Source organism: Chroicocephalus ridibundus, chromosome 10 (assembly GCF_963924245.1).
Source record: "Chroicocephalus ridibundus chromosome 10, bChrRid1.1, whole genome shotgun sequence".
Classification (NCBI taxonomy): domain Eukaryota; kingdom Metazoa; phylum Chordata; class Aves; order Charadriiformes; family Laridae; genus Chroicocephalus; species Chroicocephalus ridibundus.
Genome location: NC_086293.1, coordinates 4,844,525 through 4,865,277, shown reverse-complemented (window position 1 = coordinate 4,865,277; position 20,753 = coordinate 4,844,525). Strand labels below are relative to the sequence as shown.

General features: G+C 42.0%; 2 protein-coding genes across 5 annotated transcripts in view; one reads left to right on the top strand and one right to left on the bottom strand.

Moving 5' to 3' along the window:
• CENPP (centromere protein P) overlaps positions 1 to 19,728 on the top strand; it is a 152,243-nt gene extending 132,515 nt beyond the window's left edge. The window contains exons 8-11 of one of the 3 annotated variants that reach the window (XM_063348111.1): positions 5,802 to 5,881; positions 8,273 to 8,364; positions 8,670 to 8,813; positions 19,539 to 19,728. In XM_063348111.1, the coding sequence (XP_063204181.1) occupies positions 5,802 to 5,881; positions 8,273 to 8,364; positions 8,670 to 8,791 (294 nt within the window). In that variant the 3' untranslated portion in view covers positions 8,792 to 8,813; positions 19,539 to 19,728. Of the gene's footprint in view, positions 1 to 5,801; positions 5,882 to 8,272; positions 8,365 to 8,669; positions 8,814 to 12,818; positions 13,161 to 19,538 lie in introns of those variants that run through there. The other 2 variants (XM_063348112.1, XM_063348113.1) reach the window with 2 other exon arrangements.
• IPPK (inositol-pentakisphosphate 2-kinase) overlaps positions 9,122 to 20,753 on the bottom strand; it is a 33,601-nt gene continuing 21,969 nt past the window's right edge. The window contains exons 5-14 of one of the 2 annotated variants that reach the window (XR_010072804.1): positions 20,235 to 20,356; positions 19,738 to 19,827; positions 19,048 to 19,106; positions 18,563 to 18,635; positions 17,329 to 17,608; positions 16,067 to 16,217; positions 13,749 to 13,851; positions 13,172 to 13,251; positions 11,281 to 12,148; positions 9,122 to 10,807 (exon numbers count right to left, since the gene is read on the bottom strand). Coding sequence is in view for 1 of the 2 variants with exons in the window: in XM_063348109.1 (XP_063204179.1) it covers positions 11,923 to 12,148; positions 13,172 to 13,251; positions 13,749 to 13,851; positions 16,067 to 16,217; positions 17,329 to 17,608; positions 18,563 to 18,635; positions 19,048 to 19,106; positions 19,738 to 19,827; positions 20,235 to 20,356 (1,184 nt within the window). In the remaining variant the exon portion in view is untranslated. Of the gene's footprint in view, positions 12,149 to 13,171; positions 13,252 to 13,748; positions 13,852 to 16,066; positions 16,218 to 17,328; positions 17,609 to 18,562; positions 18,636 to 19,047; positions 19,107 to 19,737; positions 19,828 to 20,234; positions 20,357 to 20,753 lie in introns of both variants that reach the window. The other variant, XM_063348109.1, reaches the window with a different exon arrangement.

Below are 20,753 nucleotides of genomic sequence, written 5' to 3'. Positions count from 1 at the left end.
GACCGTAAGTTACAATGTTGTTATCTTTCAGGCACAGACCAAACTGTCTTTTTTTGTCTTCCCAAGGCAAGAAGTGGTGAAGCAGAAGCGAACATTGCGCCCCACTTGAGCATCTTGACATTAGAACGTGTTGGTTTGGACACAGAACTTCATTTGGTGCTGAAGCTTCGGCAAAATACCCGTTTCCCAGTGTGGATGTTTGGGCCCGCTGGGGCTGTGTCGATGTTAGGGTTCTTCGCGTTGCTGTGTCTGTCACTCAAGTGAATCTCATTATGAGCAAATGGCCAATAGGAAAATATTATTTAAGCACACACAGCCCTCCCCAAAACGTCAGTGGTGGTAATCCAACGGGTACGGGACTCAGACCTACTTTTTCTTTAAAGTCAAGTGCAAAAGTGAATAGAATCTATAAGCATTATTATGTTTTTAAACATCTTTAACGTTATAAGTATGAATAGATCTTTGCATGAAAAGAGGCAATAAATGGAGATTTGCATCTTGTGGAATTACTGTAAAATTATACTAGAGTGCAGACGGTGGAGTTGATCGAGCGGGTTTTGTGCAGTGTTAGCTACCGTTTGAGACATACCGAGATATTTTGTGTCAACATTTTCTAATGTTCCGTATGTTTTAGCATAGAAGGAAGTTAGAATGAGAGATTTTTCTCTTGAAACTAGATATTCAAATTATCTGTAGAATGCTACCTCAGCGATTTTGTTTGGCATTTCTTACTCTAATCACACACGTTAGTGGCCCTTAGGGACACGGTTTAGTTGTGGACTTGGCAGTACCAGGTTTATGCTCGCACTCGATCTTAAAGGTCTTTTCCAACCTAAACAATTCTACGAAGATCTATCACAAACTCATGGGATGGACAGAGACAGATTAAGCAAGGAGTGGGACACTGATTCCCCAAGTGTGCTGTTATGAGATGCTACTATAACTGGGATGCTGATAAGCTTCCTTGCTCTAGAAACAAAAATGAAAACAATACTGATTTTAAGTGAGATGCCAGTTCTGCATTGCTCTGAGTTAGATAATAGCCACAGCATCGCTCCAAGTGTCAGTAGGCGATAACGGTGTAACTCTGGATAAATCGCTTTCTGAATGTTCCCCTCTTGCCCTAGTGGAATTCTTTTAAAAAGAAAGTTTCCCCTTTGTGGACCGTTTGTCTTTCTGATTCAGTAATTCCAGTTCATCGGATGGAAGCCTTTTACTGAATGTTGTCATGCGGCACTTCCCATAGTCAAATTTCAGACCTTTCAGGCTCTGAGCATAATATTTAATGATACTGGTAGAATTTACAGTTTAAAAATTTATAAATGCTGCCATTGTACAGCAAAAACTTCTAGATAAAAGAGCATGAACTTAAGCGTGTGACAGACTCGCAGCATCTGCAGGCAATGGGTTTCTCTTGCATATCCTAAAGGTTCCGGACTTTTCCTGTTGATTTTCAGTTCAAAAGAAATCTCAAAAAAAAGGGCAACTGTGAGACAAAAGCCTTCTCAAAACCATGGCAATCTAACACATCTTCCTCCGCCTGCATTACAGGTTTTTCTTTCATCCTCATATTCAGATTTTGAGTGTACGTTAATTTATATAGCGCTGCTCTTGCCCAGTCGAGCAGCGGAGAGGAAGGAACGAACAAAAACTAGGTTGCCTTTCTTTTTAGAGATACGGTGCTGCTCCTTTCTCGATTACACTGTCTTGGCAGACCCACTTGTCTTATCTCTTGGGGTCTGAGAGGTGCATGTTGGTACAAGGAGAGTTAAATTTCTTGGAGAAATTTTTCATTGACTTAGGGCTTGCCACCACGCCTTAAAAAATACAGGATAGGAGAAATCCTTGTTAGATGTTCATGTTGGGGACAGCTGTCTTGCAGGATAAAATATTTTAGTTAATTGAAATGCATCAACAAATGTTTTGTCCGGTTATCTAAAAATGAACAAAGCAGCTTAAATCGCGTTTCTAGAAAGAAGATTGAAAATGTAGACGTGATGTTCAGTTTATGACAGATTAACGTGGTTTTTGACTTGAGGATAAGAGTTCTTGGTGAAGTTAGCACCAAATATTTTATCAATGCACATTAAGGACAGATAAATTGTAAGACCAGGTCTCATAAATGGAACTGTAGTTACCCGGGCTAGCAGAAGGCTTAGGAAAAGTAGGAATACAAACTAATTTCCAAAAATGTAATTGCTGCACTTTTATTTTGTAGCTTGGGGGTTGCTGTTTTTAAGGATCTACAGGACTTGATCATGGCAATAGTAAAATTATTGCTTTTGTTGTGATCTGGGTTAAGACTACTGTGACTTAAAAATGAGCCTGCTGCCGAAACCGGAGGAGGCGGCTGCGGGAGAGCACGGAATTCCCACCATCTCGGCAGGAGGGCATGGGGCCGCGGTGGGGATGGCTCCCCGCTTGCTGCCCGCACGAGGAACTGACCCCAGCTTTTGCAGCCAGCAGCAGGCTGGTGGCAGGGGGTTTGATTGTTTCATGCTTCTGGGATTTAATCATGTCATTATTGGCATTCTACAGTACCTAGGATTTTCATCGTTTTTGCAAATTTGCGTTTGAATTACTGAAGTTACGTTGATGCTGTTATTTGAGGCCTTGATACACCATGTGCATGAGTTCAGGGGATGTTTATGTGGCTTTAGCAGGGCAAAACATACGTATAAATCACCCCGAATCAGAGCCTTACCGGAGCATCTCTGGTACGTACAGAAGTAGCTCTGCCTGTGGAGGGACTCAGAGTAGCATGACTTGCGTAGCGCTCCTTACGTACAGCCCTTCTTACAGAATGCCAAGTCCAAAATCAGTAGTAAGTGTGAACTGTTGTTCCACCTAAGAGCAGGGGAGCATGGTCTTTGGTAAGTGGGTTAGAAGCAAATTTGTCTGTGTTTGTTATAGCTTCTGCCTTGCCAATTTTCCTTTGCACTCGTAGTCATGGCTCTTCAGATGAATAACTTAAAACGTTTTCCTTAGGAGAGTTTTAGTATGCAGAAAATTGCAATGCAATTTTAAACAGCTGAAGAAAATATGTTTTGTTTAAAAATAGATACTACAAGTGTATTCCCTCGGGTGGCTCTGTCTGTGTGTGTGTGTAAAATGTGTCATGGGAGAAAGGGAAGGGCTGTGTATTCCATCATGACTGTCGTCCCTTTGTGATTTGAGACTGTTTTAGACAGAAGTTCCCATAAGATTCCCTGCTTGGACTCCTGAAGGAGCTGGAAAAACTATTTCCGTCCAGAAGTAATAATAGCATGGACTTCTTGTTTTGATCATGAACTGACATTTAAAAGTCATCTGAGGAAAGATATTTCTTGATTAAAGTCAGGTTTTGCCTAATGCAGTTGTAGCTGATCTTTCCCATCTGGTATCACGCCACTTGATGTGCTGGCCTGCGGTTCCCCTGGTCCAGTTTACAAGATCCCATAGGAGTTACCAACTTTCCCAAGGGAATCTTTCAGTGGATGGGGTCGTTCTCTTACCCTGCTTATTGCTCGGCTTTTTGCCAGGGAAAAGCTGGAAAAGTTGCACAGCAGAGAGTACAAAGTCATAACCCAGAACCCACAAAGTGTATTTGGTTCCGTCAGGACTCTGGCAGGTTGCACGTACAGTGTGCCTGCTTTTTCATTGGCGTGCCAGATCCCCGCGTTTGACCTGTGGGACACAGACAGTACATTTTAGACGGAGAATAAGAAAGGCAGGTGGTGCGACGGCATTTCCTAAATTGTCAGTGTTTAAGACTGCTTGCTTAATCCTGGGTGCCGGAGTTTTGTGTCCTGCTTCTGCTGTGTGGTTGTTCCAAGGAGTCGCCCTTCGGTGGGACGGGCAGCCATTCATCCCGGTCTGCCTCTGGGCGAGGTGCTGCTTCGTGCCGCTGTTAGGACTCCGGTTTTAGCATTTATTCCGCCTGGAGAGAGGCATAGGTATTCGTGTTTTGGCTTTTTGGGTGCTTTGTGGATTGCTAAGATACGATCTTTCCTGCGAAGATGCTGGATTTTATCCCAAATCCTGTGAATTTCACACAAGATCAGATTTTTGCGTGCATTCTTGTGCGTTTGGATTGATTGCCAGATTGATTGCCAAGTTGATTGCCAAAACCCTGGCATTTATTGAAGCCACAGAATAACCATTTGCTGTGTGCAGAACTCGCCAGCCCACTCCCCTCCAGGTGCAAGGAAGCTTTTAAACAACAGCAAATTATACGCTTGGAGATTTTCTTGAGATACCTCTGGGTTTTGTACAACATAAATCACCACCCATGAGCCAGGCGTAAAATGCACGGATTGTGGCAGCTACGCAGGAACTGCCAAACAAGTCATGGGTGCATTTTACAGCGGTTTGAAAACTGGAACTTTCATCGAGTTCCTCTGGTGTATTTTCTCTGGTGATTCCCAAAGGTCGCAGTACGGGCGGATGAAGCTAAAGCGTGACTCAGTGTTTAGCTGTGGTATACCTGGGGGCTCTGGCGAACGAGGAACTTGAGAGTTGAGCTCAGCAGACAGAAGCTAATCCTAAATTTCTAGTGTTTGCACCCTGGAGCTAGAGAGATCGCTCGGTTCTCCAAGACCTCTGATACCAGACAAATGAAGGCACATAATGAATATCAAAGATAGGGGTTATTGAGAAGGAAAGCCTGAAAAACTGGTTTTGTTTTGTCAGCAGAGGAGCATAATTCCTAGACGAGTGACCTTAGATCAGCCGCGTTTTCACGCTGTAACTAAGTACTGTGCACTGTGTTGGCCCTGATGTGTCTTTGTTCCCAGGATAGCTGGGGACCTTTACTCCCATGGTAAACACAGTGCTCGATACTTTGTAGAAATTCAAACTGGCAGATTCCATGTGTTGTATGTCATTTGGCATTCTGCACAACCCCCTTCAGTTTGTCATAAATTCCTAAACCAGAGCAAGGTCACATCTGGTAGCAATTTCAGGTCTGCCAGATGAGGTGTAATCCTATAAAACCCAGCTCATTTTCTCCAGCGCTTTTCAAAGCCCAGCTCTCCAGCTCCTTTTCCGTAAGACACCGCTTGCCCTGCGAGCGCTGCAGAATGATTCAGGCTGACAGACTTTTCACACTTTATGAACTGCAGTTTTTGGAACACGGCTCTGTATGCAGTACATGAGACAGTACAAGCAAGGAAGGGTGTTGATGTCTCCTCGGTACCAGGCTGGGCCTGGATTCTGCTCCGGTTTGCGATAGCCTGTCCCCGCAGGATGCGGTCACCGCGTTCTTTCTGTCTTCCCATGTCTGTGCGTCGTCTCACACCCCGCACCTCACACACCGCCTGGCTTCTACGGAGGCCATACGTAGCCACTGTTCTGCTCTTCTTTTACATGCTTTCAAAATAGTCATAGCAAGAGTCCTGAGTCTCAGGTAATTCGAGATGTACACATTGAAGACTGTCAAATATTAGATGCACTAACAAAGTAATGGAATGACGATCGATCTTTGCACATCGTGGTAATTGGAAAGAGCTCTAATTCCCAGTAACATGGAAGTTTAATAGTACTCAGTAGTTTTATGTCTTTTATCCTGTTTCCATTGTCCCATTACGTTTTGGTAATAGTGGTTATTTTGGTATCTCACCGCCTTTATTACCTTACGCTTTCAAAGCACTGTATGGAGCCCGGTCATCCAGTTTGTCCAAAGGGATATCGAAACAGAGCGTGCTGGCGAGGTTATTTAAATCACGGGGTGTGGGTGTGTTTGCGTGTGTAGCTAGAACCCACCTTGTCTACTATGGTTTTTGTGACCTAATTTACACTCTTTTGAACCTGTTTATTCACAGAGCAAATATCCTGATGTCGTGTCCCTTCCCGAAGGACTGCTGGGAGATTATATCACTCTAAGGAACCCCAAACCTTCTGGGTAAGCCAATAAATACATTTCTTGATTTGTGCAGACAAAGAATTGTGAAATGCATAGTGATGAGCTATAGATCATTGGTCTGCTTGAACATTGTCGCTCTTGGTTTTATAATGCCTCTAAACACAGAGATGAGATGATGTGTGTTACGTTTTAGGGCTATAACCACACATGAAAAACACGAGGAGAAACGTGCCCCTCCCCCAACAAAAAAAAAAAAAATAAAAATACATAGAGGCCACGTGGATGTGGCCTTGTTCGAAAGTCAGTCGATCCTATTGGTACTGTGTGTACCCACTCTTTTAAAAAGCTAGGTGGAAAAAAATGAAGGGCCCTAGCAGGCTTTCCATTTGCATTTTAAGAAAAATAAATCTATTTTGGTTTTGGGAGCTCGTGCTACAATGAAGACTCTAAATACAAAGTTTAGGAATGTGGGATGCATCCTCCCTCTCAGGCATCAGCAAACATGTCAGCTGCAGCTGCGTTTGTTCCGTTTGGTTTTCTTTCTGGATTACGTGGCCAGAGCAAGGGGCAGACACGATGCCAAGGCCAACATCCCGCTGGGTGCGACAGGCTGGGCCAGCGGCCACCAGCCTGGCTGGGAGAAAGCTGCATTTCCACCCCAGGGCCTGAAGGCAGGCGCTTGTCCCTCCTTGCAGCCCGTCAGCTACAGCTCGTACTTGAGCTCACACCGTGCTGAAGCAGAATATAAAGAATGGAAAGAAAATTGCAGTTATTACCGTGTTACTGAAAGCAACCGTAGCTATATTTTTCCATTGCTTTAGAGGGAAATCAGATGAAGGAGGGGATCATTGCATTGCCATTGATTATTGTTACTCTACCACACATGCTGGAGGAGTCTGGGCTCTCTGCTGCACATCTGCTGGCAGGTTTGGGGTTTTAGATACAGAAAAAAGGTGCGTGTAAGACAATATAATTTTCACTGTCAGGAATTCTGTAAGGGCCAAGAAAAGTAACTGTTCTGTGAAGGGATCAGACCCTTCCCTGCTCCCATTACATCTTTGCTATAACATGCTTTTTTATACGGAAACAACTGGAAATAAAGCATAGGTCCCTCCATCATATGTGTTTATGGAACTACCAAATAAACCATAATAGATAGTGCTGTCTCGGTTTAGCCAAATCTGCCATTTAAAACTACATAGTTTAACTCTGGGTTGCTGAAATGAAATGTTTAGACCAGTGCAGTTAGAAAATAAGCTGCTTTATTTTAGTTTCTCTTGATGTTGACAGGTGTCAAGTTCCATTACACATTCCCTCTCACCCACAATCATTAAATGTAAGAATTTAAAATCATTTCGGTGGGTTGGCAGAAAATACACTTGCATGTTAGTTTGCGAAATCCCAGAACAAGCTGTGCATGAATTCCCAAAGGATTTGTAACAATGAAGTGGCAAAGGGCTGACAAAGCGTATTTAAAGGAAACATACAGTCCTGATTGTCCAAACACCACTGAGAAAGGGACCTTCCTCCTCCCAATGGCTCGTTCTTGTGAAGGTCGGCCTGGGATTAGGACAGCTCTACTTTCAATAAGGAATTCTCTTAACAACAGGGACTGGAGGGGAATACAAAACGCAGTGCAGCAGGCGAGATGCTGTAGAGCAGCAAAACTGCATGAATATTGTTCTAGAGAAATCCCTGTGCCTGACTAGAAAAGCTCCCCCTTGCAGAAGCCGCCTGCCCAGCTGTTCCCTTCGTATGGTGTAGCCATCTTGACCTGCTGTGAAAGCTGGAAATAATAATTATCCTTGCAAAACCAACAAAAACACTCTCAAAGGAGCAATGATGGTTAAGATTAATTTAAAAAAAAAATTAAAAGCAAACAAATGCAGGGATCCAGGCCTTGGATATATTTATCCCTGTGAGTTACTCTAAAAAGGGCATGAACAGTATCAGGGTGGACCTGATTCCAAGGGCAGGACATTTATGCAAACGCTGCTTCTGAAAGGCCTTTTCCCCGTTTCCATGCGATATGGAGCACCACACCTGCCCCCAGGGTGCACAGGCAGGTAAGGGGCCGGGGGGAGGGAAACGCTCGCTCTCTTTCTTTCGTACCTTACGTTTACCGCGGCATCAGGGCAACGTACCATTCATGAGAGACAAAGACAAGAACCTGGGGGGAAAAAAATCCTTGAGGTCAAAAATGTGAATGTATCTGGAAATGAAGCAATAACCTCTCCTCGTCAAGAGATTAAGTTTTCCTTGGTTCAATTTCTGATTCCGAGAGATAGGCAAGCTGCATTACCCGAGGTGAATTTTGTTTAAGAGCATAATGCGTGTGAACCACCTGAATGCTGTTCTTTCTGCTTTGGAGAAACCTTAAAGACAGTTGCCTACTTAACACTTAAACTGACTTCTCTGTGCACGTGACAGGTTTGAATTAATGGTTGTTTGGAAGATACATATAGATGAAGAAGGGAGAACTACGCCTGTTCTGGACCTTCTGACTAAAGTACCGGAGCAAGGTAATGTCATTCACTCAAGACTCTTTCTGAGCTTTCCAGTAGGACGCCCGTCCCCTTTTTTGACCAACATCTCTTCAGGTACAGCAGAAATAGATCTTGCAGACCCCAACCAGGCACACACATCCCCATTTAGCAAGCGGCAAAGCTTCGCCTCCCGTATAATTTATAAGGCCTTACAGAAACGAGTCCCTTCCTCTTCTAGAGAGCAGGTAACCTGCTTTCTCTGAAACTGCCCAGCTCTGACGGCTACTCTCAGTAAAGGGCAACTGTGTGAAATAACGTTCACTGTTACCTTTTTCTTGCAGTCCTGGAGCAGAAGATGGCAACCGTTGAAAACGCGCCCGCCCGCTTCCGCAGCATGCTCATTCTCCTTGGGATCGAGGCAGCTATTGAGAACCTGATCAAAGCAGTTGCCTTGCAGATCTGAACAGCAGCACGACTTACGACAGGTAGCAATTTCAAAAGTAGTTTTAATTAAGATATTGTGTTACACAGTCTATAATTTTATTGAATATAAACATTAAGTTATTTTCCATTTAGAAACCATACTCATAAAACATGCTATCTGTACAATTATGGCACGTTATATATAAATTGTCATGACATGAAAATAAATACAGCCATTTAAATACAAAAATGCCAAATAAAATAGTTACATGTACAGAGTGATTTCATTATAAATTTATCTTTCTGAATCATTAATGTACCAGAGTGGTTTATCTTCTTAACATTTTCTAGACACCTGGAAAGTGTTAAAAGATCATGCACTGTCAAAATCAAGTCCATAAAAATCCATTTCATTTCACAGCTCTGTAAAAGTACAGTGATTTTAAAATGACGAGAGAACAGTAAGAGACTCCTAGAAAAAAGAATTAAATAGCTTTCTCATTAAATTAGGGTAGAAGTAGACCATTTGAAGATTTCAAAGACATACTATGCTTAAAGAAAAATAAAAAGGGGTATCTGCATGAAGTAACTTTTTTCCACAATGTAAGAGTTGAGCAGAGATGGCATTAAACTGAACGAGAAAGGACCACTACGCTTCTGTAAAGAGAGACGGCTGAGATAACTGCTGCTCGCTGCAGCACGCACTTTTGATTTCCTACTTCTAGGGGCAAATTCTAGTAGGTAACACGTTACGAAAGCATCACATTTCAAACATTCATCCCTGAAGAAACAAAACAGATTAGACAGATGTCTTCACTTCCATCAGATGTACCATCAGCTTATTTGTAACTCTCAGCGTTTTCCGAGAGTCCCTGCCCTGCACCAGCTCTCACAACCAAACGACCGTTCCCAAGTCACGCAACTCTAAGCCACGTCCTTCTCAGGTAGGAAGCAAAACTGTCATTCCTGGAATTGAGGGGCCAAAAACATGAACTGTGGACTCTTGAGTAACATTGAGAGAGCTCCTTTTCAAGTCCATCCAAGCTGCACAACTGCCTGCTCTGTTTGTAAGTGATGACAAAATATTACATAGGTGAAATAGGTGGAGAAATCAAGAACTACAGCAACAGTATGTTTATAATACTGTAATTTTGATCACTGAAATAGTCTCCTACTGTTCCGGTAGGTCAGGGAAAAACTGACAGACTAGTTTCTGTCAGAGTCTACAGCTGAGCAATGCCAGAGATTAAGTTTTGATGAACAGCAACTCTATAGTAAAATATCTTGTTAGATATAAGGCAGACTGATTTCAAGTTTGGAATCCAGTAGACAGGCAAAATTCATTGTTACTTTATCCACTGACGTGTTACTGGTTTAGCTAGTTTTGTGTAACCTTTAGTTTATTTCTTTAGCTCCTTCTTGCATGAAAATGAAACTGTGTGATCAGCACATAAACTTCTATTTGCATACGAAATGTGTGTAAAGTTACAGCGTAAGAAACTGAAAACTCCCCGGCTGTGGATAGTCCATCCTTCCTCCTCTTGCCTAACAGTTAGAGGATTTCTGGATTTACAAATAGCTGTGTCTCCCCCCAGGCTTTCTTTGGAAAGAAGGGGTTATCACCACTGTAACTGCCAGCTTATTGCACTGTCGTAGTATCACATTTTGGTGCGAGCAGCCCCCGACCCTGTCCCAGAAAAGGGGAAAGGCGCACGCTGTCACCGGGTGCTGGAGTACCAGAGACTGTGCTCATGGTCACTGCCCACCCCAAAGCCCTGTTCTCTAGATTCCGTAATTGTTCCTCCAGTTGTGCCAATACATACAGGATCTTCTGGGTTTCCTTCTGAATTTCAGGTGAAGCGGACATTTTCAGGCATTACATTGAGATCCCAATATAAATCTACTTTTTCAAATGTTAACCTACATTATTTTGAAAAAACATTAGCAGTAAACATACTCTGTGTCCAGGTAACGGCAGTTCACTGTAGCCTGAATTCACAGCATCTCTCCCCGCACATTTCATGGTGTGTAATCCACAAGTATGCAGAAAAAGTGGCTGTAGATTGTAGATTAAAAATGTAAATTTTATCATAGTACCCTCAGCTGTGCATATATCCTCAGTCTCCAACCCAGGATCTTCCTTGAGGATGGCATTTACTGCAACATCTCACAAAACAAACCAAACCCATCATTCAGTTGCTGAAGCAGCGATACCAGCTTAGCTCCAGAAAGTGACCCCCTGCAGCTCCAGAAAGTCGAGATACTGTCACCTTTTTTCTGCGCCACTTAAAAAGGACGAGCCTGAAAGCAGCTATGCAGTGTGTGGGATTATCAGTGAAATAATGCCAACATTGGACATAATCTGAAAGACCTGAAATAATCTGTAAAACTCAATTATTCTTATAGCTCAATTTAAATTAGGTAAATGTGGTTTCACCTTCAATAGCAGCATATAATGTACAGAAAATAAAAGACGGGTATGTCAGATGAGTTAAGCCCAGCTATCACATGTAATTCAAAGACGCTTACCTTTAACAGCTTTTCATTCGTTTCAGAAGCTTTGGGTGGACACAAGGTGATCACAAAACTTCTGGAAGCAGTCTGGTGTGCTTAATCTCATGCATTAGGACTTAAAATTGTTCTGCAGTAACACAGTAGTTCCATAGATCAGTAACACTTGAGCAGCCACCTCAGTTGTGTTTTCAGTGGACTTAACGCTAAAGTTTTACATGAGGTTCTGTCAGGGCATTCCCTCTTCCTAGTAGGTGTGAGTGACACAAAGCGCAAGCTCCGAGGCAATTCTCTTGTTATTAATTAGGCTTTCTATGTTAGTGCAATACTTCAGGAAAACCATTAATTCTGTGCTCTTTCAGTTCTAAGGAAGTAGACTTTTAGTATTAATTTGATCTGTCCTCTAGTTCCAAGGCATGGCACATTATCTGTTCTGTCATATTAAATACATTCATTAAAGTTATATAGCAAATGCGTGTTTTAGTGCTATTCCATGTCTTTGAAAAGGCATACCAATTAGAAATAATTTCTTAAAGCAAAAACATTCACAGCTGAAAAATACACTGAACACAATAGAAAAAAAATAAAATCACCATAATTGTATTCCATTAATCTTTCACTTTCTAATGTGCTCAAATAGAAATAACCTTAAGGAAACGGTTACACTTTATGGAGAACTAATGTGCAGTCTTCATTCTCCTTGAAGCGATTGGACATAACTGGGTTATCTTTGGCCTGTACATTCTTCAAATAATAGTTTACTATCTTGCCATCGAGTTTGTACTGATGAGGAATGCTTTCGTACAGTTTTAGATCGAGGTCCAGGACAGAAACAGAAAAGGTGAATCTTGATTTGGATGTTAGTACCACAGGTCTTTGCTCAGAGCTGGAAAAGAAAAGCATATTGCACACCTGAGCCACTGAAGCTGATGTTTTTCATTTGTCTATCCCCAGTCAGTGCAAAAGTGACTCTAGTGTTTATCTTATACGAGATATCTTATCATGAGAGCCTAAGAAAAGAAACTTCAGCTAATGAAGCCTTTGGGAAACTACAGCTCCAGCTGAACCAGCCTTAAACTGAACTGGCTGGCACCTCTTCCAGTCGTTTTCCTTTCATCTTCCACACGGCTTAAGTCAAAACACTCTTAGTTACCGTGTCTTTGTGTACACATACAACGCAACAGCCTTATGAACTAGCAGATACAGAATCACTGCAACTCCTACTTCAGGTTCCAAGTAATACAAATTAAGCGTCAGAACTAGTGTCCAAGCATACTGAAGGATGGAGGACCTCCTACTCTGTCAATCATTGCACAGCTCGTCTCCATTTCATTCAAGAACTGCAGAGCAAACACAGAAAACCGTATTTTCTAAAAATAACAAAGCTCTGGTAGAGCAAACTCCCCTATGTAAGAGCAGACTATTACCGCTGACACAAGTCAAAACTGTGGTACTACTGTGGGAAAGCCTCCTGCTTTGCAGTGAGATACTTCACCGCTTGATTTTTGCCCTGTTTTTATTGGTGTGCTTAATAAAGTCTTCTGTTCTCTAATTAGGCAGTTAAAGGCAACTCATCTTGAAGAATCTCTCATATGAGGACACCGAGGCAGAAAAACTACCTACTTAAAACCCTGTACATCTACTATGAACAGTCAATTCAAATTTCAAGAAGGAATAAATATAAAACCTTAATGCTTTTATCAACTTACAACTTTTCAGAAACAGACATTTAGGACAAATGTCTTCATTCAGAACTCTATGTTATTGATATGCTCACAGCCAAATATTTGGACGCATCCCACTCCCCCCCAGCCTACTTTTTTTAAAGTTACTTGAATTGCCTGAACGGTGCAAATGCATCTTCGATTTCTAAATGTGCAGGAGTCATTCACAAGCACGTATCTCTTACCATTCATCTTGCAGACAGGGCGAAAGGGCAATCATGATGGAGCAGTCCTTAGCAGTCATTGCTATTCTATACTGCTGCACCTATACAACATAAAAATAACATGAATTTTCTATCCTGTTTGTATCTGCCTTTAGTAAAGTATACTGTTCCTTATAAAAGGCATTAGTATAGTCAGTGCGTTGGTACGTTGGTATGTTAAGAGGTGGAAATTATAACAGATAATAATTATAACACAGCAGGAGCAAGTGGTTTTACAGCATCCTGTACAAGACTCATGTTTATTTCCTACAGATACTTTTCTTGAAGGTCAAAACAGCACCAGTTCACGCAAAGCCTTCCTTAGTCTAGAAAGCAAATAACTAGCTTTATTTTTCTCTCAAGATCTGGTACTAAATATGTTTGGTTTTAACTGCTTCTGCTATAAAGATACACCCTGGCACAATTAAGAACTTTAAGCGTACAGACCTCTGACAGGCCGGCGGTGATGCTAACACGCTACCCGTCTGTTTCCATTAGACAGCTGTTTATTAAAATTGACAGACTAAATAAACTTCAACAACACGCACAGGAAAAGTACCTTTGTTAATGCAAATGCTACTGTCCCGTCATCTTCAGTTGAAAGATCTAGCAGCTTCTCATAAAATGCTTCATTGTAAGGTCCATCTATCTGTAACGTACTTCTAAATAAATTTTAAAAGAAGATTTACAGACAGCCAAGATAATTTTCACTGAGATCTTTCTTCAGCAGCCCACATAACTCAGATTAGAATAAATGAACAGTAACACTGATAAACACAGCAACAGGTTAATACTCAGAGATGTAACACCATGACCAGTCCCTACTACTCTCGTATCAGTTAAGATATGCTGTTTAGGGTTTGGCTTTTTGGTTTTGGTGGTTTTTTTGGTTTGCCTTTTTTTTTTTTTTTAAAGATGAATCACTCTTAATCCACTGCCACCTGTGCATCACTGCAAAAGCAGTATTTTTGCAAAGATGGAAAAGTCTCAGAATTTGTAATAGTTTGCGGGATCTCTCAAGAAGCCTTGCTGAAAATATTGGGGATATACTCTTATCTGATAAGGCCCTGCTCTGTTTCCAGCTTCATAATGTGTGCTAACGAGGGGATGCTTAATTGGCCTCCTTCCTGCCCATGTCCTGCCCTGAACTCCTGCTGAAAAGCTGAACCCATAAAAGCGGGCTTTGCAGCACACAAACACCTCGCAGACGAAATAATACATTTTCAAATTATTTAATGTATAAATATACAAGTAAGCCACGCTGCAGGTGATTTAAACAGAACTTAAGGCCAACCCCTCACCCATAAGATAACCCTTCAACTGCAACGGGAGGCCAGGGGAGGTGGAGGAACAAAAGCAGCAAGTGAAGCCAGAGCGCCCTCCTGTGAGCAACGGCAGAACTACCGGCAAATTACAGCCCGAGGATGTCAAGACGCACCCAAGTCAAGGCTTTTTAGAGCAATTATTATTACAACTAATAAGCTTCAGTTAAGAACAAATGTAGCAGCTTGCAACTGCCCGGTATTTCTTCACGAGGCAAGAAATACCACAAGATAAAAATCCTTGTGCCTCAAGTATGATTTGCTAACTTGTGACGTGGGTTACAATCACACAACAAGGGTGGGCAGGACAGCAGCAGGTACTGGGCCATTAGCCACCCACACCTGCTCTAAGATCTTGCAGGCACAGGCTGGATTCCTGCTGAATATCAGATTCAGGGTTTTAAAGGGCAGGTTGTAGGTAGGCCACTATAGACTTGAGAATGACTGTAAAAAGGCACAGAACCAGGTTGGGTGGAGAATGGCTTGAGAGCAGCCCTGAGGAGAAGGACTTGGGGGAGCTGGTGGACGAGAAGCTCAACATGAGCCGGCAATGCGCGCTTGCAGCCCAAGAAGCCAACTGCATCCTGGGCTGCATGAAAAGCAGCGTGGCCAGCAGGTGGAGGGAGGTGATGCAGCCCCTCTACTCCGCTCTGGTGAGACCCCCCCTGGAGCGCTGCGTGCCCCTCTAGAGTCCTCAGCACAAGAAGCACATGGACCTGTTGGAACGGGTCCAGCGGAGGGCCACGAAGATGATCAGAGGGCTGGAGCACCTCTGCTATGAGGACAGACTGAGAGAGTTGGGGGTGTTCAGCCTGGAGAAGAGAAGGCTCCGTGGAGACCTTATGGCAGCCTTCCAGTACCTAAAGGGGGCCTACAGGAAAGCTGGGGAGGGACTCTGGATCAGGGGGTGTAATGACAGGACGAGGGGTGAGGGTTTCAAACTGAAAGAGGGGAGATTCAGGTTGGATATTAGGAAGAAATTCTCTCCTGTGAGGGTGGTGAGGCGGTGGAACAGGTTGCCCAGGGAGGTTGTGGATGCCCCATCCCTGGAGGTGTTCAAGGCCGGGCTGGATGGGACTCTGAGCAGCCTGGTCTAGTGGGAGGTGTCCCTGCCCAGGGCGGGGGGCTTGGAACTAGATGGTCTTTAAGGTCCCTTCCAACCCAAACCATTCTGTGATTCTATGATTACTGCAGACGTAGTCCTAGCTCTGCAGGTACTGAAGTCAGGAGAAACCAACCATCCACTTCACTGCATCCTTCCTCAAATATATAACCTCCACTACTAAGGAACGCGGCATTTGCTCTCTTACCTTGTTGTGAACCTCCCATACTCATTACTTAAAAATTCATGTTTAAGTGACTGACATCAAAACTTTTAACAATAAAACTCATCTTTCATGTTACCTGGCATTTCAAGTTAGAAATTCAGAACACGCAATACCAGGAAGGAAGGTCATATACAACAGAACAAGAGAGAGCAAATGGGTGTGGCTGCACAGAGCCAATCTGCATATCTACTTAATCACAACCAAAAAGAAAAGCCATCAAGTCTTACCTCTCTTCAGGAAATTCCTCTAAGTACTGCTCAACTCTACTGTACAAAGGATAGAGTCCTTCAATATCCAGCATGTCAAGCATCTGAGCCTGAAGGGTTTTATAAAGGATACAACCCCTCGGTAAGCCAGAGCTTTCCAATTTATGTTTACCTAGAAGAAAATGTATTTTCAAATAAGACAGACATGAGTGTCTCTTTGCTTCATTTTGCTATTACATGTGCTTGTTCACAAAACAAATCCAAATACTCTTTAGACCAATCACAGGGGGAAAAAAAAACCCCAAACGAAAACACTTCGGTTTCCAAACATGGATGTGCCAGGTGCGTGCACTTACTGGCACATTTAAACAGCGCGTATCTGACTGCACCTGGTACACAACTCTGCCCAAAACAACCCCAAACCCAAACCCCACACACTTCCCTTGCAATCTACTTGTTTGAGTCTACAAGAGAAATTTTTCACATGAGTTTGGAGCCACCACAAATTCACTTTCAACAGTATGAACTGTTGTCAGAAAGTAACTTCGCATTTCGGATATCGTGTCTTTTTAATATAGTATAAACAGACTTGTATTTGCTCTCATTTCTGTAAGACAGCTCTCTCTCCAGTCAATACAATGAAACCAACCAGCAATTAAAAAGATCTTCCTCAAACGGAGAGTAACGAACATGCTGTTGGTATAATTAGGACAACTAGCAGCATCTTGAATAATTTGAGCTTTACAAAACTTATGCACTGAGGAATTAACTGTAAATCATTACAGTTTTCCAACTCTCACTTCCCATTTCTTCTCCCTCCAGTATTCATACCTGTCTCTTTACCAGGAGTGGAGTAGCAGAAAAGAAAATTAGCTACACCCTGGCAGGCGAGGGCTGGCAGGGGAGCAGGGACCATGTAACAGACCAACCAAAGAAGCCAGACTTCATCACATAAAATATAAAGATTCCCAATTCCTTTGAAATATCCATGATGGTTATCAGCTCAAACTGGTATTTTTTTTTCTATTTTTCCTCCACTACCTTCTAAATTTATTTTTATCCCTGTCCATTAGGGACAAAAGCGCTAAAAGTGCTCACTACAAGGTCAAATATAAAACAATTATCTAACAGTTACGCAGCCCAGAACTCATTTTTAAAATGTCACTAAGACTCCACTGTTTCCGTTCTCACATCAGTACTAAAGAGCAAACGAGAGGCAAAGACCTGAATCGTTACGTGATAGCAGTTAATTACTGACAGTGTTCAAAAAAATTCTCTCTTACCATTTCTTACTAGCTCCTTATTAAAAGCACTTGCTTCACAGTAGCTTCTTCCTTGTGAAATGGGAACTGTCTTCATGTCACCTGCCCTGCAGGCATCAGTACTACTTAGTAGCGCCATAGTTATAACATGGATTAGTTCTTTAACAATTGTCCTTGTACAGTGTGGTCCACTGACCAACCCATTGGAAGGAAAAAAGAAAGGTTTTAAGTGACGAGCAAGTTCGTTCCAGTCACAGGCAAAGTCCTGGTCATCTTTACAGCCATAAATTAGTTCTCCGTTCTGCAAATGAAACAAAAGATTAGGCACTTCACAAAATCCATTTACTCACATCTAGTTAACCAAAGCCTCAGATTTAAAGACACAGCACAGAAAAGCGCATGAGTGTAACAGTCTGCATACAAATACACACATTCCCAATCTCTTACAAATTTGCCCTCGAATTTAATCAGATACCACAGGTGACAACCTTTGAGTTAGGACCAAAAAGCCCATTACATCAAGTGCTACTTTCCCAGCTTAATCAACTGTAAGTAATCAAAATAGCAGAAGTGAAGTGATACTTAGCGCATTTTCCTATCGCTTTTTTCTGAACAGTATCAGTAGTGAAAAAGTACCATGTGAAACAACCTTCTTTTAAAAGCCAAATTGGAAAACAGAAGGCTATGAAAAGAGACCGAAAAGGTGTGACAGGTACCTGTACTAATAGAAAAAAACAGAGGACAGTTCATACAAGTTTAAGTAATTTAAATAGTTCCTTTAATATTAGAAGTAGGTTGTAAAGAATTTTATTTCCTAGAATTAATCTGATAACCTGCATCAGACATCAGTTACTGCTTTTTTTTCCTACATTACTTCCATAGAAAAGGTAACTTTTTACTTCCTGTAGAGGCATGCTGTGCCTCTGGCTTGCATGAATGCAGCAACGTGCAAAGTTCTCTATCTTCTTCCTCCTGAAGAAGCACATAAAGTTTTAAAACTTTGGGGTCAATCTTTAAGAGTCCTTTTCAATTAGTTGGTTCCTTGGCAATTCTTTCAGACTAAGTAGTTCTGGGAAATTATTACTTACCTGTCCTAACTTGAAATCTAACTAAGAATTTTCCCTTTGCCTCTTTTGGTGGGGTTAGGTGATTTGGTGGGGTGGCTGATTAGGTAGGTTTGAAGTAGGATCAGATGCTGAAGTCAAACTATTTAAAAGCCAAGGCAAAAAAAGCAAGCAAAGACTTGATTGTTTACCTTAAATATTTTCAAGTTGTTCTGCGCCTCCTGTAGTAAGCTCTTCAAAGCAAAGTGCATTCTCTGTTTATTTCTAGGGACAAAAAATAAATCCAAGAATGTTTTATCACAGCCTTTAGATATTTACACCCATTTATGGTGGGCTCTATGGAATCAGAACTGGGCACCTGAAGTGAACACACCTATTAAAAGCACATTACTCATGCTGAAGTCACTGCAAAGTGACCATTCGCAATTAGACCTTCATATCGGAGTAAACTAAACAGCTCTTAGATTTAATGTTAGGCAGCAAAAGGCACTGGTACTTTAATAAGCAACTTGGATTCCTGAAATGGGTGTAAAGAGGTATATAGCACCAAAAAGTAAAAGTCAGGCAAGCAGGCACTGATCATCCTGAACTACAGTGAAAGTCAAAGGAATCTGAGAAAGAAATCTGTAACAGATTTTCTGGGAAAAACACAGAATCAAGTCACACGCTTCCTTACCCTGAGAAGAGATCCAATGGGCAATATTTACTTGGTCGCTTCCATTTTCCGTTCGCTACCTGTTGAAAACCCACACCACTGCTGTTAATCGCTTTCTGGAATAACTGCTCTCAGTTACTTTAATAGTCAGGTGTGTGGCACTAACATCCTGTCTTCAGAAGTCCTATGACATTTAAAACCCTTTGAATGTACAGTTCATGACTACTCGGGGTCTTCCTCATCGTATTTAGCTCAGGTCACTCGAATGGCATTCACAAACGGAAAGCATGGAGGAAGGTCACCTTAATTCTAGTAAGGCACAGTTACATGTTTTTGGACACAAAATGGATATTAGTCAAATTAATTCTGTGTCTGTTACATGCTGTTATAAGTTACGGAATGCCACCATGCACTTGGTGAGCTGTACTTGAAAGGAAGTTTGACGCTAGAGTTTACACAATCAACAGTGTTAATAGTCCTGAAAGACTAATCTTGTATTTCTTTGCTTCCAGCTTCCCACAGAACTTGTTCCATCTCTCACTAAACAGATTCACACCCAGCAACTCAGATGTGTATCCGCCTACTATCTTTAGTCATATCAGAGATTTAAGCAACAACATGTGAGTTTCAACAGGAAAGCAAGACTGGAATAGCAAATAAAGCATGGTGCAGTCACAGGAAAGCAGGATGACTACCGAAAAAAGAAATTACCTTTAGATGCTGATGCATACAGTAACGACACACCTTGTGCTTTATCTCCTGTGAAACATGGCTGGAAAAAGGAATGAAGCCACACTTTGGCTAAAACAAACAAACAAAAGATTATAAATGTAGTTCTGTATAGAAATACAAGAGCACACAATATGCAAATCTTTCTAGTTAAAGGAAAATACGAAATAAATTTAAAAAAAGTCAGCATCTCACACTTCAAAGCTTAACATGTGTCGCTATATATTATTCCCAATTATTTTAGAGTCCTCAGTTAAGAAATAAGGACAACAAAAAGTAGCTGTGGCCTACGGGAATTTCCCAAGTTTTGAAAGATCGGGAATTGCAAGAGGGAAGGGGCTGTTTCATCCTACAGGTCACAGTGAAAACGGTGAGCTTTGCCTTATCCCACTGCTGCATTCCTTTGAAACTGCTCTGGTCAATATGTGCTTAAAAAATGCAAACAAAACCGCTCAGCAGGATCTTCTCCTATTTGATACCTTAATCTCTATGCAGAGGATTGGCCGGTGTTCCACAAAACGATAGGTTTGCAGCCTGGTAAGATTAGGAAGGCACATTGCATAACCGCTAAGAGTGTCCATATCTTTATCACAGCGAGACTCTGGAGAAAACAGGAAAAAAACACCACAAACAAGAACATTAGGTGTGTGTTTATTTTACTCTGTAGTTATCTTGTTCACCAGGTGGGGGAGTGGGAACAAACTCAGACAGGACACAGCAGGCTTTAGTCAATTATACACCCGCATAAATAGCACACACACACACCCCCATTATCGACACTTGTTTTCAGTTTCCTCAAAACTGTCATAGGCACATAAAGTGCCTCAAGAGCTGCTTTAATGGCTGGTTTCCAGCTCATCCCAAGAAAGATGTCAGGAAGAGGCCTGAAACAGCAAAGGGGTGCGTTCAGTTGGCTGAAAACAGGTAAGAGACTACTGTATTCTAAGAGGTGATCTCATGTTTGCTTACTGAAACTGCATGAACTGCCATCCCTCAGT